General features: G+C 47.5%; 2 protein-coding genes across 3 annotated transcripts; one reads left to right on the top strand and one right to left on the bottom strand.

The window, feature by feature from the left end:
• Positions 1-588: 588 nt before the first annotated feature.
• On the top strand, positions 589-5851 carry RPS19BP1 (ribosomal protein S19 binding protein 1). Its single transcript, XM_054085448.1, has 4 exons — positions 589-701; positions 786-926; positions 1228-1325; positions 2261-5851. Exons 1-4 carry the CDS (start codon positions 653-655, stop codon positions 2393-2395), a joined length of 423 nt encoding a protein of 140 aa, XP_053941423.1. The 5' UTR covers positions 589-652; the 3' UTR covers positions 2396-5851.
• Positions 5852-11681: 5830 nt separating this feature from the next.
• ATF4 (activating transcription factor 4) lies at positions 11682-15053 on the bottom strand. Of its 2 annotated transcripts, XM_054085431.1 has the most exons (3): positions 14814-15053; positions 13126-13443; positions 11686-12598 (listed from the first exon to the last, which is right to left on the bottom strand). In XM_054085431.1, exons 2-3 carry the CDS (start codon positions 13340-13342, stop codon positions 11754-11756), a joined length of 1062 nt encoding a protein of 353 aa, XP_053941406.1. In that variant the 5' UTR covers positions 13343-13443; positions 14814-15053; the 3' UTR covers positions 11686-11753. The 2 variants fall into 2 exon arrangements, with proteins under 2 accessions (XP_053941413.1, XP_053941406.1); XM_054085438.1 differs by lacking the exon at positions 14814-15053 and having other exon boundaries at positions 11682-12598; positions 13126-13347.
• Positions 15054-25923: the final 10870 nt, after the last annotated feature.

Raw genomic sequence — 25923 nt, 5'->3', positions numbered from 1 at the left:
AGAAGAATATGGAGCTGTTGGAATGGGTCCAGAGGAGGGCTACAAGGATGATCAGAGGGCTGGAGCACCTTCCATTAGAGGACAGGCTGAGAGAGTTGGGCTTGTTCAGCCTGGAGAAGGCTCAGAGGAGAACTTATAGCAACCTTCCAGTACCTGAAAGGGCTGCAGGGAAGCTGGGGAGGGGCTGTTTACAAGGGCATGGAGTGATAAGACGAGGGGGAAATGGCTTTAAATTGGAGGGGGGAAGATTTAGATTAGACAATAGGAAGGAATTCATCACCACGAGAGTGGTGAAACACTGGCACAGATTACCCAGGGAAGCTGTGGCTGCCCCATCCCTGGAGGTGTTCAGGGCCAGGTTGGATGGGAACTTGGCAGCCTGGTCTGGTGGGAGGTGTCCCTGCCCATAGCGGGGGAGAGTGGTTTGAACGGGCTTTAGGGTCCCTTCCAACCCAAATCATTCCACGTTTCGATGATTACACGTTTCTGACTCCACACAACATAGCGGCACAAGATGGCGCCGCAGCCTTTCCCGCCTCGGCTCCCTCTGCGCATGCGTACCGGGCCGCCCGCGGCGGCGGAAGTTGGGCATGGCGGGGCTGGAACGGGCGTCAGGCGCGGGCGGAAGTGTAGAGAGGAGGTGGTGGGGAACATGTCGGCCTCCCTGGTGCGGCGGGGACTGGAGCTGCTGGCGGCGCCAGGTGGGCCCGCGGGGACCGGCGGGTGTGGGGGCAGGGAGAGGGTGATTCCCGGCTTGAGTAACCCCGTCCCTCTTCTCGCTGCAGGTCAGGGAAAGGCCTCTGCGGGCCTCCAGCAGCGGCAGGACGGCCCCAGGGCGGCCGGCACTGCGAGGCGAAGGAAGGCGGCGCAGGAGCCTCGGAGGAACAAGGCCACAGTCAAGGGCAGAGTCGTGAAGTCGGCGATAGGTGAGGCCCAACCCGGCTCCGGGGAGGACGGGGGAAATCAGCTTTGCCGCTTTCCACATCCCTTGCACTGGGTCCCTTTGGGGTGCCCAGCACCCGACGTCCCCGTCGCTTGTGTCCCTCCATTCCCGTCCTCCTGGATGCCCTCCCGGTGTCCCTGGTGAAACGCTTCGATCTCTGGAAGCACTCCTAGCCCTGAGCTGTAGTGGTGGTTCCTGGGGCCTTGCTGACCCTTCTGTGTCTTTCCTTGAGTGCTGCCTGGATGAGCAGCTGATGTATTTTGTCCCACTCTGTTCTAACCTAGAGGAGTATCGTAAGAAGGCAGCTGTGAATCACTTGAAAGCAAACCTCCAGTACATGTTGAAGGGACGAATTGTTGCAAACAAAACCATCACAGAACAAGTAAGATTGTCACTTCTTTCTCTGGGGGTCTGCTTCCACAGAGGAACAGAGGTGAATAGGAATCATCCCCAAATCTTTCAGCTTAAATCATGTGCAAAAAACTCAAATTAAGTTTGTGTCTGCAAGTGGCCATGAGGAATTTTTGTGTGCAGTGGCAAAACAGTGTACTAAGCTTTAATCTCTTGGTGTGTTGTCCCCTATGACATTCTCTGATACTAATTAAAATGTACTGATAACTGTTGGCTTTTCTTAATTGCCAAAGATATTTCATAGCCTGAGGTCATAAAGAAGCCCTGGTTTAGACCTTGATTGAACTGGCTATTTCTGTATCTGGAGGCAGTTTAGCAAGGAACTAGATATGCCGCTAGTTCATGTAATAGGAATTTCCTAGTATTTTGAATAGTCTTTTTCATAACCTGAGAATTTAACCAGTGGTCTTCCCCAAAAGGTAGAAATGCCAGGATTTGAAGAGGAGAATAGCTGACACTGGTAGAGTCTTGAGGTTGTTAACTTACATAAACAAACCAAATGGTTGAGGCTAGTGTTTTCTCAGGCTGGAAGTGGTGAAAAGAGGTGACAATTTATTGCTTAGGCACTTACACCAGTTTGTTGGGTTTTCAGATTGTCTCATGCAGAGACAGGATAAGAGAAGGTCACAGTCTCAGAAAGATTTAAACTGAAATTAGTGTTTCTTTTTCTGTGACAAGTACCAGAAAGATGTTTTCATATTTGAATCCAAATACTATGTTGTTATTTGTTGTTGTCCCCATAGCATGCTTTGGTTAACATCAGTGATTGCCTCTCACTTTTCTTTGGGGTCAGGGTACCAGTAGAATAGCAGGGATGCTGCAGATGAGCTTGAAAATCACCGTTTTGTGGTTTGGTCTGGATGACAATGACTGTTGTTTTTTCCTTTTTTTTTTTATTGTCTGAAGGTTCTTGCTCAGAACAGAGGCAGAAAGTCCAAAGATCAGCCTCCAAAGAAGTTGGAAAAGAAGAAGCCCCAGGGCACTGTCTTTACTGAGGAAGATTTCCGTAAATTTGAGAGAGAATACTTTGGGAGACCATAAACAGCATGACAGGGACTCACAGCTCCAGTCTTTCTGCACACAGGGCTGGCCATTTCCTTGGCATATATGAGATGGGACATTGGAGATGTGCCTCTGTTAGAAAGTGCTTTAATGTCACACTTGCAGAGCAGCTCTGCATCTGTGCAGAACTTGTTACTGGCCAGTTTGAGCCATGGAGGTTCTCTTGGCTATGGGATGCGTTGTCCTAATAATTGCCACCAGCCAGCCAGCATGTCTTGCACTTTTGGTGTAGGAGGGTGAACCAAGCCAAATAGAAATCTTGTTCCCCTTCCTCAGGTTGTAAGGCTTCCGCTATCTGTTACTTGGCAGGGAGCGTTTAAAATATTGCATCTGAGTGGAGAAATGTTTTGGAGCAGCCGTAATAAGTCATCGGAAGGGAAGGATGCTTGGAAAGACTGCTAATCCTGAGGTATCCCTGCAGTTTCTTTTCTTATTGCAGACTCTGTCAGGTTGTTCAGTCATTGCAAAAACTTTCTATATGTTGTTTGATTAAATAATTGTTGCAGACACTGCCTATCTTCGCCTTTTTAATAGTGATTGTTATGACAGGCTACAGTTGGTGAAGAAAAAAATGTATCACTGTTTTGATCCAAGTATCCCTCTCCTTAGGGTGGCTCAGTTGTCGTGTTGACACATGTCCAATCTCTTGGACATGCTTAGGCCTTCAAAGAGCACAGGTTGGAATGGAGAGGACTCTGCTTTGGATACTTCCACCTGAGCCTCCTGCTGAGGCTTGCCGCACTAGGAGTGCACTGCTGCTGGCTGCTGGCAGCTTCTGGCGCCAGGAGGGATTGTGACTCGGGTGTTACCAATGGTATGAAGTTAAAATCTTCTGAGTGAGAGGTTTTGATGCCTGGTTGAATTTTTTTTCCGACTGCTGCTGCAGCAAATAGAAAGCCCAGCAGGTGGGAGTGTTGTTCCACTTTAAATATGCTTTTAGGGAGCTCCTGGCACTGCCGTTGTCTGCTCCTTACCTGAGAAAAGGGGAAATGTGTTCACTTTGGGGAAGAAAAAAAGAGGTAAGGAGAAGGACTAGTGCCAAGTTTTGATTAGACTCAGGAGTTCATTATAAGAGACTTGGCTGACCGGAGCGGCAGCTGCTTAGTTGTCAGTACTGGAGGGAATTTGGGATCTCTTCCCTGCCCTCTGATTATAATTCCTGGTGCTGTCCTCTTAAGTCTGCGCCTTTTCTTTTGTTTTCTTTCCTTCTTGTCTGCAAAGGAGGGAAAGTCTCCCAGATGTATGAGGTCCAGACAAAGGAAATAGCGAACATACTGAGGTGTGTGTATTTGGAATTGTGTAACAGCATGTGGGAGGGGATTTCTTGTAATAGGATCAAGTTCAACTATGCAGCCAGAAGTGGTAAATACAGAACAGTTCAAAGACCAATTTCCTTCTTTTTCAGTTTGTTCTTGCTCTCAGAGGTAATAAAGATGTCTTAAAAAAAAAAGAGAGAGAATCACTGTTTGCTTCTTAAAACAGTGGAAACACTATTGTTTGAAAAAGAAGTTGAGCAAAATTTTTTAGGGAGACACGTGCTGCTTCACCTCTGCACTCTGTGCTTGCTGCAGTGTGAGCTGCTGCAGTGATGTGTGGAGCTGTCATGGAGACTATTAACTGTGAAAAAGGTGGCTGTGCCACAACTTGACTTTTGAAAGGGTGGATTTCTGGATTATTACTTTGTTTCATGCCCTCATCTTCAGTACCTGGCAGTTCTTTTGACCTTATGAGGTCCTTAATGTCACCCCCTGCACTTCCCTTACCAGTTCCTCCTACAGGGATTGTTTCTTGTGGTTCTGTTCCTGAGCCCTTCTTCTGCAGGCTGAGGAAAGCAAAACCATCCTTTGTTGCTCCAGAAAGGAACGCTAGGGTCATGTGGTTCACTCTCTTTTGTGCAAAACCTTCTTGTTTCCTTGCAAATGTAAGCTAACAGGAAAACTGTTTTTTCAAAGTTAATGAGGAACTTTAAAGTCGGGCCCGGTGCAGTTTTGCCGAGGGATAACACATCCTGTGTTATCCACAATCTGTGGAGTTTTAAAGTTGGATGTGTTCTCTCTGGCTGAAAAGACTTTTGGGGCCAACACAAGTAATCAACGTACTTGTGGCTATATGCCATGAGGCATTGTGTTGAACAGCGTAAAGTACCTGACAGACTGGATTTGCCATCTGAAGTTGAGAACTGGGTTGTACAGCCAAGAGTGTACTTAAATAAATCAAACTTAACCTTGCAGAAGGAAATAAAACCATGCAGAAGTGAAGGGATGGCTGTAGATAAATCATCTGCAAGGGCAAAGATCTGATATGTTCTAGCCTTGATTTCTCCACCTCTCTAGTGGAGAATGAAGCTCCTAGAAAGAACAGCAGTGCCACCTGCACACTGGGTAGGTAAGAACAGGAGCTGTCCCCTGAGGGGAGTATCTTCAAGATAACAGAGCAGGGAACAGGTACCAGCTTGTTATGTGTCCCTGGTGGTAAGCTAAAGCTAAGCGTCTTGCATTCCAAACTGTTACGGTCTAGTCATCCCTAGAGCATGTCAGCTCCTTGGCGATACTGGGACCTCAGGAGGCTATCTTAGAGCAACTTATGCCAACTCTGTTCCTACAGCCAGACCTTGCTGCCCCACAAAAGAGAGAAGAGAGGGTCAGGGAGGGAGAAGCTGCCATAGCTGCTTTTCCTACTTGGCCTCCGACCTGCAGTTCCCATGCTGGAGGTTAACATGCCACAGCCTGCAACCCTCAGACTGGCCAGACAGCATTTCTTCTGGTGCAGCTGCAAGCGATGGCACAGGGAGATGTCCTGCTGCTGCGGGGCGAGGGCCACGTGCTGGCTGAGTTCATCAGGCTGCTGACTCTCTTCTCTGTAGCACCAGCTGAGCATTCTGCAGCAGAAAATAGAGGTAGGTGAGCTAGGGTAGAAGGAGGAAGATGCCTTCTTACAGTGCATCCCCACCCACACGCAGCAGGGAGTCAGAATGGGAAGCAGCGGCAGCAGCTTTAATATAAATGCAAATAAAAGCTCTGGAGTGTTATTAAATGTCATAGAACCTTTCTAGGGAAAGTTTGGAGGGGGCAGAACAGTTCCCAGATGGTCGGTGTTGAGCTAGCTTATTGTGAGTAAGATTCATCAAGCTGGTTAATGGCCTATTGCTCCCTCGTTATGTGAATGGAAAGCAAACAGGAAAATTTGTTTGGATGGGTACAAACTAATGTATGCTCATACAGGCTCTGCTCTATCAGCAAGTCTTCTTTCGTGTGGAAAGAAACAACAGCTAATATCAGCATTACTTGTGTATCAGGAGAGGGGAAGACTGCAAATGTAAAGCAAGAAAACGTATTTACTCAGGAGACTGAGCAGCTCCTTGCCTCTGAAGTGACATAGCAGTAACAAACCTGGCTGTGAATGAACCAAGATAGACTGAAAAAATGGCTCAGGCAAACAAGACTTGAAATGCTGAAAAAGCTGGGGAGGGGGAAACCAGGAGGGGAGGGTCCTAAAAGGGGATCTCAGTTTCTGGTTGCTTTTTCATTACTGACTTCCATTCCAGTTTTCCTGGTGACCAACACAGCATTAGCACCTAAAACACTGAAGGGCTCCTGAATGCCTTGGGTAAGGGACTGGTTATTGCAGAAGGGGTGCACAGCAGAATCACCCTGAATAACTCACAAAAGAAAAGGTACAGCAAAAGGAAGTTTCCATTTTGAGACAAGATAACCCATCAATTCCATTAAAAATGAGAAGTGTAAAAGAAGGCAGGCTGCCTAATACTTGCTTATAGCTCAAAATGTGGAGCTTCAGCTAAGCCAAGCTGAAGGTTTAGTAGGTTTGAGACGGATTAAATGTTTGCATTTCTATCCATAGTTAGATTAAATAGGATTACCAATGCCAACTGCTAGCTAGGGAGGGCAGGGGAAATAAAAAGCATGAAGGTTGCTCTGCAGCCGTCTACAGGGTTATGTGTACCTTTTTCTTAACGAATTGCCTGTTGTCAGGGTTAACCAGTAATCTAGCCAAGCTGGGCTGTCCTGCGCTGCATTGTCTGTCCTTTAATGGGAGGCAAAGACTGGGTCTCTTCCTCTGACTGTCTGTGCACTGCAACAGAGATGCAGAGGAATTACAGAACAAGGAGATTCTCTGCCCTCTATAAATTATGTTGACACATCTGCTGTGCTTGGGACTCACTCCCGACCATTTTTTTAAAGGGTGTGTATGTGTAAAAGAGAGGAAAATAGCTCTGAAGGAGAAATGAGAGGCGGCTAGCCATTCCTTGGAGAATATGCACCTATTTAATAGGGAAATTGGAGCTTGTGGGTAGAGCTAGCCTCATTCAGTGGCTTGTGACACTGCATGAGTGCACTGAAAATAATGCAAAGACAGCATACGTGGGGTACCTGAACAGTCAAAATAGTATTGTCTAGGTTGGGGGACCTAACTCCTGTTAATTGACAAGGTTCGACTAAACTGCCTGAAGCATTTCAAAGGGAAATTCAGCAAAGATGAACTTTTTGTGGCCCAGCAAGGGATGATTGTGGTAAGACCCCAAGATTGTCTTTGCACTGGAGATGAAGTGTAACAGGAGTATATGGCTGGGCTGCATGGCAAGGCTGTGAATGCCTCAGGAGGACGGAGGAATGTGGTTGTCACCAGAAGCTACTTGAACTGTAATAAGAAAAAATTAGTATGGATAAGATGGAAATTAGAAACGATACAGATACTGTTTCTGAAGGCCTAAGACTATGGAAAAATAAAGAAAATGTGTTATTCTTACAAAAAAATATGTAAATTTCCTACCACAAAAAGTCTTTCTGAGTTGGAAACTGATTTATTAAGTTGAGGGAAAAAAAGAGTGGCTACACAGCAGTGAGGGTTGAGAAAGCCAGGGACATCTCAAAACAGAGAAAGGATATGGATATGAAGTAATGGTTTTAAACTAAGCGAGGGTAGATATTAGGAAGTAGTTTTTTACAAAGAGGGTGGTGAAATACTGGAACAGGGTCCCCAGGGAGGTAATGGAGGTCCCAACCCTGGAAATATTCAAGGTTGAGTTGGATGGGGCTCTAAGCAACCTGATTGAGTTAAAGATGTCCCTGCTCCTGCAGGGGGGTTGGACTAGATGACTTGTTAAGGTCCCTTCCAACCAAAATCGTTCCATTATTCTGTGATTCTGTATGCCAAGAAAAGAAGCTGAACAATACCTAAAAAAAAAGATGAGGCAATGCTTAAGGAGGAGGCTGTGGAAAATGTGAGTGTGACAAAGAGTGTATTTTTTTCAAGAGGCAGCTGACTCCTCTCTGGAGATGAGATGACTTTGGAGCTGGGGGAAAGGGGCTGTGATTGGCCTGCCACATTTTCTTTCTACCAGTCCAGCTCAGCAGTGCTGTGGGAGCATTCATCTCCCAAAGGACAGCCTGTCCTTGCAGCTATTTCTGGGCTTTCTGCCAGAGCAAAAGCTATTGGGAAGATTTTATCGTCATTTTTTTCTTCATTCCCTTAAGCTGCAGCTCTGGGGTTATGTTTCTAAGCATGCTGCAATGGTGCATCTGGTTCTCTACACGCAAAGAAGTTGTCAGCAGTGTGGTTTCCTCTTTTGGTTTGCAAAGAGAAGTGCAAGCACCTGGGTCTCTCTAAAGACAGGGCAAAGAGGAAGGTAGTTTATAAATATTGTGATAACAACAGAAACAAGCTTGTGAGAAGAGGCCATGTGTTGTCAGAGCAGCTTTGCAAGCAGTGAACTGCTGGGGGGTGTTTGGTTGTGTATGGGAATATTAGACTTCGGTTTACCATGTAGTACAAAATCAGGTAAGGGACCGGCAGCCTGAGGGTCGTGCACGCTGTGCCTCTGAAGTCCATTTCACTGCCCTTAATTCAGAGGAAAAACGACATGGACAGAAATCCCCTCAGCTGTTCCAACTTCAGATTCAAATAGCTTTTGTATAACGTAGGCTGGGGGAAATCTGATGTTTCCAGTATGGAGAAGAACTGGGCTCCTCTGGGGGTAGGTAAAGCCTGCATTTCATGTACTACGATCTATTTCTGGACGTGGTATCATGCTGTATGCAAGCTGCAAGGATTCAGTTGAAGTACATTTGTTCTGAAATGTTCTGAAAGGCTGTGAGAAAAAGAACACAGCTCCTACAGTTTGCAGGAGGCTATCAGACTTTTCCTCCCCGTGGCCGGAGTTTGTTGCATGATGGTGTCCTTGATGCTCCTCGCCTCCTGTGGCAGGCTGGACAAGCTACTGGGTTGTGGAGCTGAGTGATGTGATGCTGGCTGTGCCCAACACAAGCCTGGAGGAAAAGCCTAAATGAAAAACGCAGAGAAAGACTCAGCCCTAATCTCTAGCTAGTGTAAAATCTTAACTAAGTTACTAAGTATGGAAACACAGCGTCATTTCAGCAGGCGTTGCATAAGGTTGCCATATTGGCTGCCTCTGCAAAGCTGCAAGCTTGGAGCCTCAGCAAACAGCAACGACGCCAACCGCTCTTTTAAGAGCAGGTTTCTGGTTCTCCTACAAGAAATCCTATAAAACACACATGGATACAGGGCAGAGAACAAAGCAGCTCGGGTGCGTCATGCATTCTTTGTCTCCTGTTCCAGCTCTGATCTTCTTTCCCTAGAGTGAGTATAATTTGGTAAATTGGCACTACACACTCTCTAAAGGGCTGTAGAAATAAGAATCATGTATTTACTGGCCAGCACAGGCTCTGCCTGTCTGTTTGCAGAGCATGGACTCAAAGAAAAATTGATTCTAGTCACGGGTGGCTCACAGGCGGCCCAGCCATGGGGTGGGGAGGGCGATAAATGTGATGACCCTCTTTCCAGGCTTTGGGTGAGCTGGGTGAGGGCTGCAAAATACACCTACTGTCCACACAGCCTGGACTGCTGCCAGGTTTAAGCAGAAGTTGCAGTGGCTCTAAGTGGTTGCCCTACAGTTGGAAAGGGGATCAATTTGAGGGGGAGAGGAGGGTTTCACCTTGTGCAGAGGAGCCACTTGCTCATACGCTCATACCAGTTACCCTGTCTTCTGTGGTTCAGCTGAGACCAAGCACATTGTCACCTCAGGGGCAAATATGAACCATCAAGGGAAAGACTGTCCTGCTCCTTGGTCTTTCCTGCCTCTAATAATCTTCATCCCTAGCCTGGCAGGTCTAGCTGGCCTGAAGGAAACCTATTAGGTTGCTCTGCCTCCCAAGACAGACTTGTCCCTTGTCCCTTCATGCAGTCACCAGTGAGCTCCAGAGAACAAAGCAGCACTTAAAGCAGGACCTCAATGTGCCTAACAGTTTATAGTGTGTCCCATTTATACAGCGCACAGGAGTCAGAGCTCTGCTCTGGGAGGTGAGAGCTGGGGTTGGTACCCCCATTAAGACCCTACTGAAACAACAGGGAACTTGCTGTCTCATGAAACTCAAGGTGAAGGTCTTTGTTACCCATACCATTTTCAGCGTGGCGTGCACCCCAACTCCTGACCAGGAGTCTTTTTTGCTGTAATTTAATAGCATCCATGTCACCCAGGCACCAGCAGTAAGCATGGACATGTCAAGTTACAATCGAGGGCCTGGCCTGCTATATCTCACACCAGCTAACGGCTTGGGCAATGGACAGGTCTGCAGCCCTCACTTGAAAACATACAGGGCTAAGTGTCAGAAACCAGGACCCCCACGAGGCTACAACTAGACAAATGATTTTCTAGCACCAGTAGGGATCTTTTCCCCCGGGCTCTAGCACTGGTTGGAGCTCAGTGCTGGCAAAGGCTGGTCCTACAGCCACTGCACTGTGTGTGTGTTCCAACCAGGCTGGTACGCGACGGTGCCAGAGCTGGGCAGCTTACTGGGTCGTGTCAGCGTAAGTGAGAAGGAATATTAACTCCTCAGGGAAGGACGTGCATGTCCACACGCCAAATCTGGCTCCAGCAGGCCAAGCAGGGATTAGGTGCTGCTAAATCTGGGTATCAGTGACCAAAAAAATAAAAACCCAGATCCCACACACGGTGATTAAAAATGGCGTATTCCAGATCCTGAAGCTTCTATTCCCAGAATATGGCTATGCTGGATGTGAAATTTACTGATGTTCAGAACCTTACAGAACTAGTACCAACCATGCAAAAAATTCCCTTGCATTGAGTGGCCAGGCCAGAAACTTACCCACTAATAGAAGTGTGCTAATTAACATTAACAGGCAGACCCCAGCCTGCTGCACCGGCTCCTGACTGCCATCTTAGCGTGCAAGTATTCTGCAGCGTGTAACAGACACCACCACAGCAGGACTGGGTTTTTTCTCTCCCCACTGCATCTTTTCTGTTGCCACGCTCCAGCCCCAGAGCGCTAACTCACCTGTCACAGCCGTGCAAACCCCAGGAGCCAGGCTGCAGCTCGCTGTCGACAAGCCCTGCCCACATTCCCAGCACACCAGTGCCTCTGCCTCACCGGCTGCACAGCTGCCTTGGGAGTAGAGCTGAACTGCCTTCAAAGACCAACTCATCTGTTCCCTCTCTAGAAGTCAAATCTATGTTTACACGTTAAAATTTGACTTTTCGTTGGCTGGCTGAACGAGCCTCGAAGTTTTTCATGCTTCCATATACAGCTGTCTTCCATCCTCAAGAGCACAAAGAGTAGCATCATCCACTTGGTGCAGCTGATGCACCACTGGGAGGACAGCTCTACCCCAGCCCACCGCTCAGGCCAGGAAATACCTCCTGCTCCTGTTCTGCAAAGCCCTGAGGACTCCCAGGGAGAGGAGAAAGCAAGGTGTCAGTTCAACACTGCTATTCCTTGCTCTGGACTTTCTCCAAGGCAAGCTGCCCTTTCCCTAACTTACAACTAGGCAGGTTTTTTTCCCCCGTGTTTTGTATGCTGGACCAGGCAACTCCTCCAGGTCTTCCCTGCCCAGAAACAACCCTCCCACGACTATTAACCCAGTTTATTTTTTACTATCTACTCTTGAGCCTCCATAGACTTAATTTAAAAGTATCTTTAAATGGGATTAGGTCTGTTACAAAAAATCTTGGGATACCTCAGTATTACCCCACACGCTTCTGTGTATTTATCACTGAAATATGTAAATTACAGATGACAAAACCTTGATTCACCGCTTTACCTGACCAGATCCAAAGCACTTTGTGCACACTCACGCTGCCCCTGGCACATAGTACTGCCTTCTCCTCAAAGCCCAATAGCTCTTTTGCATTTACACCCAGGTGCAGTTCAAGTTACACCCATTTCACAGGTAACCCAGTTATCACAGACCACAATTGTACATTTACTATAAAATAATTTATTAGGCAGCAATACACAGCTTTAGCAGCAAGCTTATATACATGCACATAGAACTGCTGACTACCCTACTCAGGGACTCTAGCTCTTTTGCCCTTGGCCTTGCGGACCTCTTCAATCAGATCTTTTAAGTACTGAATTTCCTTACTAAGGGAATCTGCTTTCTCTTTCAGGGCCTGATTCTTCTGCTCCAACTCTCTGCACTCCCCAGACAGAGCCTCCTGTTCTGCTCTCTTCTTCTGCCTGTACCGTGTGGCAGCTGTCTTATTCTGCTCCATCTTTTTTAATTTTTTATCTATTTTCTTTTCTTTTATCTCTGCTGAAGCTACCTTCTCTGCAGGACGATCATACGGTTTGGACCGCACAGAGCTGCAGCTGGCATCTGCAGGGACCTGGTTGTCATTGGGGGATCCAACTGAATTGGTAGGACTATGTTGGGGTGTTCCCAGGTAGGAGTATGGACTCATGCATATTCCACTGTCATCAGAATGGTTCTCCTCCTCTTTCTCAGACTTGATCACTACTACAAAGGTGGGGCCTTCCTGCTTTCTTTCTCCTTCCAGAACATCCACTTCACTGCCTAGTTCTAAACTGAATGAATGGTCTGGAGTGGAAGTCAGAGACCCTGGGCAGAGGGGGAAAGGCCAAAGGGAAGCCAATGGGGCCATTGCATCTGCCCCAGGTGGAGATTCAGGGAGATGGGTGATTAGGTCAGTTATCAATGGGGGTTCTTTGTTGTGAAATTCCTGGATGGTAGGGTTAAACAGAAGATCACACGTGTCTTCCAACGTGGCCATCAGCTCGTCTGGTGAGACGGTGGCTTCCAGATGTTCCATACCTAACAGGGCATCAAAATCAAATTCCTTCAGATCCATCTTCTCCACCATCCACTCCATGCCAGAGAAGGCATCCTCTATACAACAACAAAAAAGTACCATTTTAGTTAGCCAGCAACCAATGCAACTCGCGCTTCTGAAAACAATCAAAACCACTCAACTTTTAACATTTTTGCTGTCATACTGGCATGAAGAAAATTTAGCCCCAGAAAAAAATCCCCTGCCATATAGCTGCAAGGAGCAACGCAAGCCGTCAGCTGTTGCAGCATTCCATCCCTCTTACTCCAACACCAGAAGAATTCAGGGCCATTTGAAACACCCAGCCATGCTAGTTTCTGAGGACCTTTGCCAGGGAGTAGTGCCGTAACAGTTGGTGTGTTACTAAAAGGACAGAGGTGTCTCTTTACTACATGCCAGTCAAGTAACCAGCAATTCTGCTTTGTGTAAGCAGTGTGGAACACAGGCTTTCTGAGCAGAGGAAAGCATGTCTGGTTACCTTCATGTTTACGAAAACCTAACAATTTAATGTTTTACTTGGCATATTAGTAAATGCATTATGTGCCATTGTCATTGATGCAATTGATGCAAATAAAGAATACCTTACCCTGGCTGCTATCTATGGTGTTGCCTAAACTGTCCACAGCAAGCCAATTGGAGGAGACTGCCTTAGCCTTGTCGCTGGAGAACCCATGCGAACCGAGGGGCTCGGCCACCTCCAGGTAGTCATCTAGGAGTCCCAGACTTTCCTCAGCCACCGAACACGGCTGGCTGAAGGGGGATAACAAATCCCCCAACAGCATCTCGTTGTTCAAGAGGCTCATCTTGGTCAGTTTTTAGTGCTTTGATGTCGAAGGATGTAGACAAGTAGAAGGTGGTCTTTTCGTTGACTACAGCAATGCTGCTGTCCGGTGCCTTGAAAAACCTGCAAATAAAAACTTCCATTTATCAGTACTTGTTCAACCAGCATAGTATGTTTCTAGAAGCAATGCCATTTCAGGAAGGATGGTGGTACTCCCTACACTTGCATAAATTCATTTTTAAGACAGAAAATTTGCCTGTAACGTAACATGTTTAGGCTTTTCCTGTCTTGCTCAAGGCTGGCCACAGCCAGCGCCGAGGTCCGCCACATGGGCTGGGTTCCACCAGCCCCACCCACCCGCTGCCATGACTCACGTCCATGCCAGCAGCCATTTCGCGATCCTGCGCGTCCCTCTCCCCACCCCAGCAGCGCCGCCATTTTGTATCTTGCCACGTTTCCACCAGGGCTCCAGCACTGGGAGCGGTGACGGAGCTGAGCCACGCTCAGCACTGAGGAAGGAAAGGGTGCTGGAAGACCAGGTGGGAAAGGACAATGGACCTCTCTGAGATAAACCTACTTACAGAACAGGGGCATTTGAGTGAGAAACCGAACTGAGTGTCTTGAATGCTACCTTTTACTGGAGTTCCCAAAAGGTTATCGGAGCCTTTAAGATCACCAAGGCAGACGTTAAGCTGCAGCACTGGCAGATCACAGCACGGCTGTCAGCTCACCCACAGCCCCTTTATCTACTCAGGGCACTGTACAGGCAGAACTCAGACCCCCTCCGAACCCCTCTAAGCCTTCCTGCGCCTCGCTGCCCCCCTCCCCAGCAGTCCTCCCTCCCTAGGGATGCGGCGCTCTTACTCCCACCAAAGCCCCCTGAAATGGAAAAATCCCCAACTCTAGGGCATCGAATTTTCTCAAGTGATACAAGACAGGAATTTCTCGTTATTTCTTCTGAAATAGCATTTCCTGCCATCTCTTGGCAGCTCCCCCACCCGGTGGGGCGCCGAGTCCGCACAAACGATCACAGAATTGTAAGATGATTTGGGCTGGAAGGGACCTTAAAGAGTTCCAATCCCCCTGCCACGAACAGAGACACCGGATCAGGTTGCTCAAAGCCCTATCCAACCTGAACACCTCCAGGGACGGGGCACCTACGAATTTTTTGGGCAATCTGTCCCAGCGCCTCACCATTTAGAATTTATTCCTAATGCCTAATCTAAATCTCCCTTCTTCTAATTTAAAGCCATTCCCCCTCGTCCTTGTGGAAAGTCCCTCCCCAGCTTTCCTGAAGGTCCCCTTCAGGTACTAGAAAGATGTCCCATCTCCCTCCCCCACTTTTATTATCCAGATACTTTTTTTTCCAGGGAGATAACACCCACTACCATACGGCTGATAAATCCATTCCCGAATCCCACTTAAAGGGGCAGAAGAGGGCGCCCAGCGGCGCGCGGGCGAGGGGACACCCGTCCCTCCCACGCAGTACTCACGCCATGGCTGCAGATGCCGGGGATGTGCCGAGGCCGCCGCCGCTGCTGCTGCCCCTGCTGCACTGGCCGATGCCGCCGCTGGCCCTGCCGCCCTTAAAGAGCCATGGCGGCCAGGGGAGGGAGGGAGAGAAGGGAGACTGCTGCGGGGCGCGCCGCGCGGGAACGGTCTGCGTGTGGGGCCGGTCAGATGCTATCGCTATGCTCTTCGTTTCCGCTTCGGGCGCACAATGAGACGACACCGCCCGCCCGCCGCGCTTATATATGAGACGCCTGCAGCGAAACGAGATCCGGCTGCGAGGTGTCCTTCCGCTCGGCAGTGCGCGCCGTCCGCCGCCCCCCTCCCTCGCCCCCCATGCCGTGTTCCTGGGCTGAGGCCTGGAATCATAGAATGGCTTAGGCTAGAAGCGGCCTCCATCCAGTTTCAACTCCCCTAGACCGCTCCCACTAGACCAGGTTGCTCAAAGCCCCATCCACCTGGCCTTGGGCACCTCCAGGGGTGAGGCGGCTATGACTTCTCTGGGCAACCTGTGCTAGTGCCTCACCAGCCTCGCAGGAAAAAATGTCTTCCTAGCATCTCATCTAAATCTCTCCTCTTTCATTTTAAAACTCTACCCCCTCCTCCTGTCCCGCACTCCCTGATAAAGAGTCCCTCTCCAGCTTTCCTGTAGCCTCTTTCAGTACTGGAACCTGCTCTAAGATCTTGCCTCAGCCTTTTCTTCTGGAGGCTGAACAACCCCAGCTCTCGCAGCCTGTCCTCATGTGGGAGTCGCTCCATTCCTCCTGGCCTCCTGTGGACCTGTTCCAGTGATTTTCCATATCCTTCTTATGCTGGGGATTCCAGAACTGGACATAATGCTCCAAGTGGGGTCTCACAAGACAGGAGTAGAATCATAGAATGGTTTGGGTTGGAAGGGACCTTAAAGATCATCCAGTTCCAACTCTCCTGCCGTGGGCAGGGACACCTCCCACCAGACCAGGCTGCCTAAGGCCCCATCCTTCTCTCCTGCCATTCCGCTCTGGGTTTATGACGGCAGCCTCTGATAAAACCTAGCACACTGATACCAAAACTGCCAGCAAATAAAGTCTCTAAGACTTGTTTTGGAGTTTTAGAAAGCAAGCATCCTTTAATCTAGTTGGTCTGGTGGGAGATGTCCCTGCCCATGGCAGGGGACTTGGAACTGGACGAGCTTTAAGGTCCCTTCCAACCCAAACCATTCTATGGTTCTATGATTCTGTGGATAAAGACTTGTAGGCAGGACGAGGGGCAATGGTATGAACTGTAGAGGGGCAGATTTAGACTAAACATAAGGAAGAATTTCTTCACCATGAGGGTGGTGAGGCACTGGCACAGGTTGCCCAGGGAAGTTGTGGATGCCCCATCCCTGGAGGTGTTCAAGGCCAGATTGGATGGGGCCTTGAGCAGCCTGGTCTGGTGGGAGGTGTCCCTGCCCGTGGCAGAAGGGTTGGAACTGGATGATCTTTAAGGTCCCTTCCAACCCAAACTGTTCTATGATTCTATGATTCCATGATCAGGCCCGGGCTACACAAGGGAGCAATCATCAGTCGTGGGCAGCAAGACAATAGCTGGGGACAGAATATATTTCTCACTTACATGTGGATAAAGGTTCTCAGAAATCTTATGCATATTCCATTACTTTCCAGGGACTGATTTTAACGTTATTAAGGACTTCACAACAGTCAAATCTGTTGCTGATATGGAGCTGGCTCCAGCTCTGCCTGACCTTGCCTTTGAGATGGGGAGAGGCTGCAAACAGAGGGGATCAAAAAAGAAGAAGACACCTCTGTGCAGCACGGATCACACTGAACACAAGATGTTATCATCTCCAGAAGAACCGAGAGTGTAACAGTGTCTGGAAAAACACTATTTGAAAAAGAAACAAGCTATAAAAAAAATGCTATAAGAAACGTAGTATCAGAGGGTTATTCTGTCTCACTTTCAAAAACTACAGTTACTTGGATGAAAACTGTACTTAGGCTTAAATCAAAACGTTTCACTGTTTGTAACAGTAACTACTTTTTGTATCAACTCAGCGGCACCGGAACGGCGGAAGGACCCTACGCCGCAGAGCCGCTGTGGTGCAATGACCCTGCGGTGCACATCCGCGCCGGCCGCCTCTCCTGCCAGGCGAGGCTGCGTCACGTGACCGGAGCAGCTGAGGATGCTGCTCTCCCCACAACGTCCGCGGGGAGTTGGGGGGCGGTTTACGCGCCAAACAAAGGCGCGGGGGGCGCGCTCGCCGGGGGCATCACGCAGCGCGCCACGTGGTGGTGGTGGGGAGGCGCTCATTGGCTCTAGGGGGAGCTGCTCGCGTGCGCCCTGAGCTCTCATTGGCCGCGGCCCACCCGGGGGAGCCCGGATGCTGCTGGGGGGGGGGGGGGGGGGGGGCGGAGAGGGAAGGAGCCCCTGGGCTGGGAAATGGCGGCCAGGTTTGGGGGTGGCATGGCTGTCCCTCTCAATTCAACTCTACGCCTTGGCTGTTCTGTCCCTCTCGAAGCAGCATGTATTTCACACACACCCCCAATTTTTAACGTCCCCTTTTGTTCTCTGCACAAAGTATTGGCGAAACCCTTAAATCTCAAATCTTGCAGAATGCTTTGGTTGACGGCTGAAAAAAAAGAGCTAAATTTGTGCTTGATAAAATGCTCTGTGAACTTAAAATATTGAGTGTTACCTAGAAACGCCAATGTTCAGAGTCTCTGCTTTTTATGGCCCAGGTTTATAACTTCCTTATGAGGACTAAACTAGAAAAGTAAATATAATGCGTATTTGTGGACAAGGGGCTCATAGAACCATAGAATGGTTTGGATTGGAATGGACCTTAAAGATCATCCAGTTCCAACGCCCCCGCTGTGGGCAGGGACACCTCCCACTGGACCAGACTGCTCAGACACATTAGGGAAGTCGGATTTAAACAGAAAAAGCAAAGGAAGGGGAATTGAGTGGCAAAATATTCCAAGGAAAGTATGAAGATATCATTGCTTTGTGGTATTTAGTGGTTCATCATGATCTAGTGTGAGGTGTCCTTGCCCATGGCAGGGGGAGTGGAATTAGGTGATCATTAAGGTCCCTTCCAACTCAAACCATTCCATGACCATCTTCAAAGAATTCTTCAGGTGGCTGCTGCTCAGGTGAAGGAGCTGGCCTGGCTCCCCTGAAGCAACGGGCAGCCGTGGCCTCCTGCTGCGTCAGATAACGTGTCAGACCAGGGCAGTGTCGCCTTCCTCCCCACTCCTGCCCCACACATGCAGAGCCCAGATTATGGCTGCTTCAGGGCACAGGCTGTGTGTTTGCATGTGTGATGTGTCTCTGACCTGAGCCTGCCACCCTTGCGGCAGCCATGGCACAGGATCCACCAGGAGTGTTTCACATGGAGCTTCAGGTTAGATGTTAGGAAGAAATTTTTTCCTGTGAAGGTGGTGAGGCACTGGAACAGGCTGTCCAGAGAAGTGGTGGATGCCCCATCCCTGGAGGTGTTCAAGGCCAGGCTGAATGAGACCTTAGGCAGCCTGGTCAGTGGGAGGTGTCCCTGCCCATGGCAGGGGAGTTGGAACTGGACGATCTTTAAGGTCCCTTCCAACCCAAACCATTCTACGATTCTGTGATTTGCTGGAGAACTGTGCTGCTGAGCAGCCAAGAGCATGAGTCTAATTAGTGCCTTGGACCTAAGCAAGCACTGAAATACTTATTTCCCAGGATCACCTACACAGCCTCTTAGCTGTAAAGGGCAGCATCACCTTGGAAAGTTTTTAATGTGCAGTTTCACCTTATGTTTTATCTGATCTAAATCAACTTGCTGCTAGGAAGGAAGGCAGCCCTCTTCCCTGACCCTGTTCCTGGCTATAAAGTCCTACCAGCTGGTCTGGCCATCCATGAGCCAGCTCAGCTAGCTAACCCAGCAGGAAACTCACAGCGGCCAATGGTTTTTGGCTGGTTTCAGTCTCTTCATCATTTCGCTCGGGTCAGACAAGCGTCGTCCAGCTCCGTTGAACTGGAAGGATATGTACCTGTGTGTTCCCTCACTGTGCCAGAGCTATCCAGCTTCAAACAGTTGCTTTTCCATGTTGCCAACCTTGCAGTGTGTGATCAGCTCTGAGAGCTGCGGTGGGTCCATGCTTGTTCAAACATCATCGTCCTGCAGGTCAAATTGCTCTCGGCTGCTTCTGCAAAAGGCTCGACTGTTTTCCAGTTGGGGCCTCAGCAGTATTTGTGTAAAGCTATGGCCTTCACTCAGTTTGCTCAGGTGTAACTGCCTGGAGCTTATTAAACAACTTGACTGATAATTTGCAAGGACAGGCATGACCCAGTTACTGCTTTTAGCAGTCTGGTGTTACCGTCATCACTACAAACCAGAATATGTCACTCTTCATCTGTAAAGTGAACACCAGCTGCTGAATTAAAAAGGCAATTTTTCCTCCATGTTGATTTGCTGGCTTTGTTTTGGTTTTTGTTTTCATTTTGTCCAGAAGCAAGCACAGATTTTGGAATGACTCATTAAATAGGAGGAGGCAGAGAAAAATGTCTTCCAATGCCAGAAAACACCACAGTAGCAACTTAGTGATCTAAGATGACTGTTCTGATAAATACATCACAGAGCAGGCAGATCTTTAGATCAGGATTTAGAGGATGTGGCATCTTTTAAAGAAGCCAAATAGATGATTGACTGGGTGGACAGCATCTCCATGTCCTCACTGGCCGAGGAGAGCTTTCACATCCCCTGCAGTGCCTGCTTGCCCCTCTTCTAAGTGAAAAGAAAGGGGTGATTGTACAACCGTAATTGTAGTTAAATAAACAGAAATGTTATAGACACCCAATCCTTCATCTTGAAAAGATAATTATAGATTTCTCTGAAAGGACTCTGGGGATGTGTGAGCAAGAATCACGCAAGAAAAACTGAAATAGGCAATGAGGAACTTAACCCAGATCTGCCTGTTTCCCAGCTGTCTGGTTTCCGTTTCGTGTGTAAACTTATGTGGAAATTTGTCTGTATTATGAAGTCCAGACAGGAATATTTTAACAATCCCCAATCCAAAAAAATTAAATCAAGTAACCAGAAGCCAGCCATTTAGTGAACATCATGTTTTTCTCAGCTTCCTGGAGGACTGCAGAATTACTGTTGTTTTCATGAGATGCATCTCCAATTCCTTTATAAATCATCTCTCTGCAAATGCTCATGTTACAGCAAAGGTTTCTTCTTTGTGGCTAGAGCTTTTCTACTGAGGTAGAAGACGCTCCTTTAAGGTCAAGCAACAATTTCTTGAGATTCCTTGTATAATGAAAATGACAAGCGTTTACTAAGCAGAATACCACTAGCTACCCTGCTACTAACTCTTAAGCGTGTATAAAGTGTTCCTTTCCACTACTGTAAAATATATTTGTGGCTCAGAGTCTGTGGAGAGAAGTTTGGCAGCTCTGAAGGAAACTGAATTAACAGTGCAAAAAGGTGTCTCTGAATGAAGATTAATTTGTGTGCATGGTCAATGAACTCCTGCTGACACGTTAACAGCTTTAGCACTCTGGATTTTATTTTCTTGCCCTGGTGACCTTCCTCAGCAAAGAGAGCTCTTGTGATAAGTAAGATCCATCCCAACGCAGAAGCTGGGTGCCAGCCGCAGGCGAAAGGAACTGCTTGTGTAGAGCTCACTGCAGGATGGAAGCCAAAGTGACCTTGCTGGGGAGTGATGAACTGCCCTGATAAATACAGCACTGCAGAAAGACACCTTCGGCCAAACAGCAGCACCAGGAGGTGGGAAACTAATACTCCTCCATTCACTCTTTTCCTTCATTAAGATGGAAGGTCAATATATGGGCTTGCTTTCTTTCCTTTTCTTCCACCACAAGCATACAGGAGATAAACATGCTGAACACTGTGTTATTAAGGACACAAAAGACAGGGAGGACGTAGATGTTGCCATAGTAACATCTTCTTGCATAGCCTAGACCATCTTTATAGGATGCTCAGAATCTCACAGGGACTCAGAGGGAGGGGAAGTATTCGTGGGCCTCTGTAGCTACGGAGTGAGGCGGGGGTGCGGTATTTGTTGCTGGAGCCAGAAAGGTAACCAGCGAAGGTGATGGAGATGCAGGTGTTTGCTATTTCCTGGAGCGCTGGGAGAGCTGTACCCAGGGAGAAGCTAGTTGGCAGATGCTGCATCAGGAAGGCATGTGACCCTCGTGGTGGCACTGGGCAAACACTGTGCCTCCACTGGGCCTCAGTGCCCCTGAGAAAGGGAAGGCGGGCTTTCTGCTGGCCCTGGCTAGGGAGGAGAGGGCATTGCCTGCTTTGCAGAAGGATGAGTGTGAGGGCAAGGCCCCGAAGGGATTCCTGTGACCATTTCTGTCCTTTGAAACTTCCATCAGAAGAGAGGAAGCTTTGCTCCCTGCTTCAATGAGCAAAGCATTTCCAGAGACCAGCAGGAATTTTTCATGGAGACAGAATGCCGAGGGAAACACAAAGGAGAAATGAGGCAAAGCAGCTAGAAATTTTGAGCGATTTCAAGGGAGAATTATCTACAACCTGCATGGTGCAGGCTAATTTGCAGTGCTTGGTTGCTTCTCTCCTCATGCGGCACAAACAGATATCTGAAGGATCTTTTGTGCCAGATTCACATCGTAAGCTCTTTAGGGGTTGCTTTATAGACATTCCATTTTAAAACTAGATTGAGAAGCAAATATATGTGATTAAAGATCAGGCTGGGAGGTATTAGTGTTCATCTTTTATTACATACAAACAGAAAATAAGTTAGCCATATGCTCTGCCTCGTTTGTTTTGGACTAGTACACCAAATTAAATCTCTAATAAATCATTCATTGCTTACCCACCCCCTCAGTGTCTTCTATTTCCATCCTTTTATGTAAATATCACTGACATTTCAAATGAGAGTAATAAAAAGAAAGGATTAAATCTGCAATCTACATTTACAACTTACAGTTCAATTATTTTAGACAGATATGGAAACAATCCTCTTGCCCACCTACACTTTTCTTACTGAAGAAATGTGGGCACGCCAAACTCATGCTGGTAGCTTGCAAAATATGGCTCTCCAGAGCCTTAGTTACTCAGAATCAGCCAGCCTGTGGCCAGTTGCCACAAGTAAAAACATTGTGCAAATCTAGTAAGAGGGAGGTGAGTTTTAACTTGTAAATTGCCCAAGCATGACTTTCCCAAGCAAAGCTCTGACTGATTGAAAGCAAAGTTTAGCAAAAAATATGTGTGAAGGGGGTTGGTGCTGACTTTTGCTCAGACCATTGGGGATTTTTTAATTTTTTTTTCTCATTGTCCAGCCTTGTTTTATGACAATTAAAGGATTTGGGGGGGTCAAGAACAATCCCTTGTGTATTATCACATGTGGGAACAGTTTAGCACACCAACAAAAAGCCTTCCAGTTGTCCAAGCAGTAAAAGAACAGAAACATATCTCAGGGCAACTGTAATTCTTCACGGGGCTGGAGTTAATGTGCGCCCCGCTGCAGACTGTGAATTCAGTGCCCATCCAACTGTAGGTATCTGCACATCATCAGCATCTGCTAAGGTGCCGTGTGGCTTCCTGAGCCAGAGGGTGAAGGTGAGAGTGGCAACATACATTCCTTCTTTTCTAGCAGTGTGAACTTAGCAAGAACTGAGGCCTGAAAAGCAGGTATGGATTAGAAGACCTCAGACAACCATGGACACCAGTGGGTGAGTTAAAAGCCCATTGCCATTTCAGTGGGTTTGCCTTTCACTCTCTTGGTGCCACTCTAGACTTGTCAGAATGGGAAGTCCTTGCTGTATCTGTCCTATGGCAAATATGCTGCAGTCCTGAACCTGGCACCTAAACTAGCAACTTTGGCTGAAGCATGTGGAAGACTTAACTCAAGCTTGAGTTATTTCAGACTCTCTGTTCAGCGTGTGCAGATGCACGATGGAAGGCTGATACTACCAGATTATGCTCTATGTGCTCTGTCTGGGGATTTGGTTTTCACTTCATGTAACTTTGGAGTGTGTCGATAAAGCCAGGAAGAGAGAGACCGTGAATGGGAATTTCCTATCGATGAAATAAAATAGGATCCTGGAGATATCTTGTGTGCATGTAAAATATCCTTTTCTGATGCTGGCAGGCAGGTTTAGCAGGAGCACAGAGAAACCAGGTGGTTCAGATGAAGCTCTCAAACTCACCCTGGGGGTAAATCACCATTGAAGCCATAGCTCCCTAGGATCTTTGGGAGGAACGCTGCAAATATTGTTTAGTAATATTTCTCCACTCTTTGTAGGCAGCAGCTGCTTGGTTTCTGGAACTGAGCAGAACTCCATTTGGTTTGATATAAACTTTTTACAGAAGAGGAGACAAAAATTCCTGGCTGATGTTGACACAGTTGTGATATCACTAAGTCTATAGCTTTTTCCTGAATGACTGTCGTTTTCCTTAAGGTCTCTGCATTAAGAGATTTGGCAGAGGGTATCAGGAAGAAGATTCTTTCAGACGACTTTGAGACTGCTCTGCTTACAGCATTTATGCGGGAGCATGTGGGTGGCCTTGGCAGAGCCTCCCCACATGCATTACAGGGGGACTGGCCATGGGCAGGCTGGATGATAATCCCCAAAATGCATTTTGTGGCTGAAGAATTGCATTGACTAGACCCTGTGGCTTCTCAACGCGCTGCCACTCTGACTTGTGTCATTGCGGCACTTGGTGAGGGAGGTTTGGAGTTCTCCTAACAGGAGGAGGAGGTTTCTGCACTGGAGTGTGGAAAGAGCTGGTTTCAACCTAAAGCCAGGTCTGCCTGCGGAACCAGCGGTAGCAATGTACCTCCAATGGAGAGGTACTGCTGGCCTGCTCTTTTGGCACTCAGAGGGTGAGACTTTGTTGAGACCTTGTCCTGGGATTGCAATGAGAGTAGACATCTCCTCTTGGTCTGAAGCAAAGTAGCCTCTGTTCAGGAAGGTGACATTTGAGCCTTTCACCTTAGTCAAACAGTGAGACTGATCAGGGTGCTGAGCACTTACCAGAAATACAGCCCTCTCCTAGGCAGGGCAGGCTCTGGCTGACCACCAAGGGGCAAAGTCCAGTCTGCTGGTGACACCAGGCATCTTCCTTTGCAGTGCAAAGTAATGGACTGAAGATAGATCACTCTTCTTTTTATTAACTTCCTCTTCTTACATAAGAAGGAGAAAGTTTGCTTATTTAAATCAGTAGCTCATTGTTCAAGGGCACTGGACTAGATGTTTTCTACTGTGTCTCTCACAGCCACAGGCGGTGATGTGGAAGACAGAAGGGTTGTGCCTTGGTCATGCACTTGCCTCAGCAAAAAAACAGCTTTCACTTGAGTGCCAGGGAGCTGGAACCTCTGACAACATGCTCTCTAACAAGCAACAGGGGAGCTGCAGCTCTGCAGCCTGTGGGATTACTGCATCGTGTGCTACCTTTGCTTCAGCATATCTCAGGCCCTCTGACAGCGTATCACCGCTGCTATAAACAACCAGCAGTTGAACATGATTCAGATTATATTATCTATGTAAGTGGTGGCTGTTATATCCAAGGCCATAACTATCCTCCATGCTAAAGAAATTCAAGAATTTGAAGGCAAAAATGTCTCTCTCCCATACTGCTTCCAGGAATGATTCCTTCTGGCCTTTCAAAGGGAGTATGGAGCCTGCTGGGGCATTACAAGGTTTGAAACAGTGTCTGCCTAGATACAGGTAAAGAGCCAGCACACTCCATCATTTGGCATCTATACCTTTGTGTCTATTGCCTGCTAGGTCCCTGTCCTTTGCAAGGCTCAGCAGAATGAGACAAGAGAGTCTTACACAACTGGAACCATTGTAGTGGGATGTCTGAGGGGACAGTACATCACCCCCTGTCTTTGCTTCTCTGGATCAGTGAGGATTCTACCACACTGAGAGGCAAGGGAAGGAGTAGGCTTGCACTGAACCATTGCGTAAAAAAGAAAATCTAAAACAAAACTGAAAACTCAACCGAGTAACTTTTGTTCACTATTTGTATGGAGAAGGCTTTCATGAAGAGTGTGGTTAGAATATGTATACATTTCCCCTGAGAAGCTTAGCACTAAGTGTTAATAGACAGATCAAAGAGCTACTTAGCCACTGGAGCCAGGAAAATTGTACTGGGGCAGCAAAATAAAAATCAATCTGAATTTCAGTGTGTTTTAAGTGATTCTGTTCAGAACTGACTTCTGTGTGAGTACTTAAGAAAGCTTAAGATCATGAAAAGTTTGGGTTCCATGAGCCAAACTCTGTCTCCCATTCTCCAGCTATTCATAAAATGACAAGAGCACTTTCTGTGTACAGAATAGTTTTACCCATTGGCCTGACCACCTTCTTTCACCTTACCATATGCAAGATTACTCCACAGGATCACATGCTATGAGGATATTATCTTGCTTGTTTCTGTCTCTGTGACTTCTGAATAACGCTGTCCTCCTCAGAGTATGCAGTAAAACTTTACACTGTGCTATCCCTGATCATGTAGGAGGGGACACGTGTAACAAGAGGTATTTTAAGAACATTTCAAACTTTAAAAAAAAAACCAAGGGAGGATATTTCGTGACTCTCTCGGATCATAAACCTCAGCCCAACAAGGATAAGGAAGATAAAATCCAGATACCTCAAACAGTTCCCCAAGTGTCTAGACTGCAGCAGTCCTCCAAGGGCTGAAAGCTAGTGCTGGGTTTCACTGGCAGGAGGGAGAATCTCCGATTTCTTGCATGCTGCATCCATGACTGAAGCCAAACATTTCAAGATCCATTCCCGGATTCTTTGAGCCCCTGAATCATACCTAGTGTGGGTAGTGGGCCAACATATTTTATCTTATCTGAAAGGGAAACTCCTCGTTTGGAAGAGGCTTCTTGTTTTTTTCCATGAGACTAAATTAAAACCAGCAGCTGTTTGCAACTTTTCCAGAATTTAGAATACTAAAATAAACCTTAAAACCCCACAAAGGTGATTAAGTATTTGGTGGGAAAAGAAACATTCATCATACATTTGAACACTTTAGCATGATAATCTCAAATCTGGGATACAGTCACCCTTTCTCCCCCAGCCTAAGATCAACAATAGAATAGTGAGGCTGGGGTTTATTTATTTATTTTTAAAATT

This window comes from Cuculus canorus, chromosome 1, assembly GCF_017976375.1.
Source record: "Cuculus canorus isolate bCucCan1 chromosome 1, bCucCan1.pri, whole genome shotgun sequence".
NCBI lineage: Eukaryota > Metazoa > Chordata > Aves > Cuculiformes > Cuculidae > Cuculus > Cuculus canorus.
This window is presented reverse-complemented; position numbering and strand designations above follow the sequence as displayed.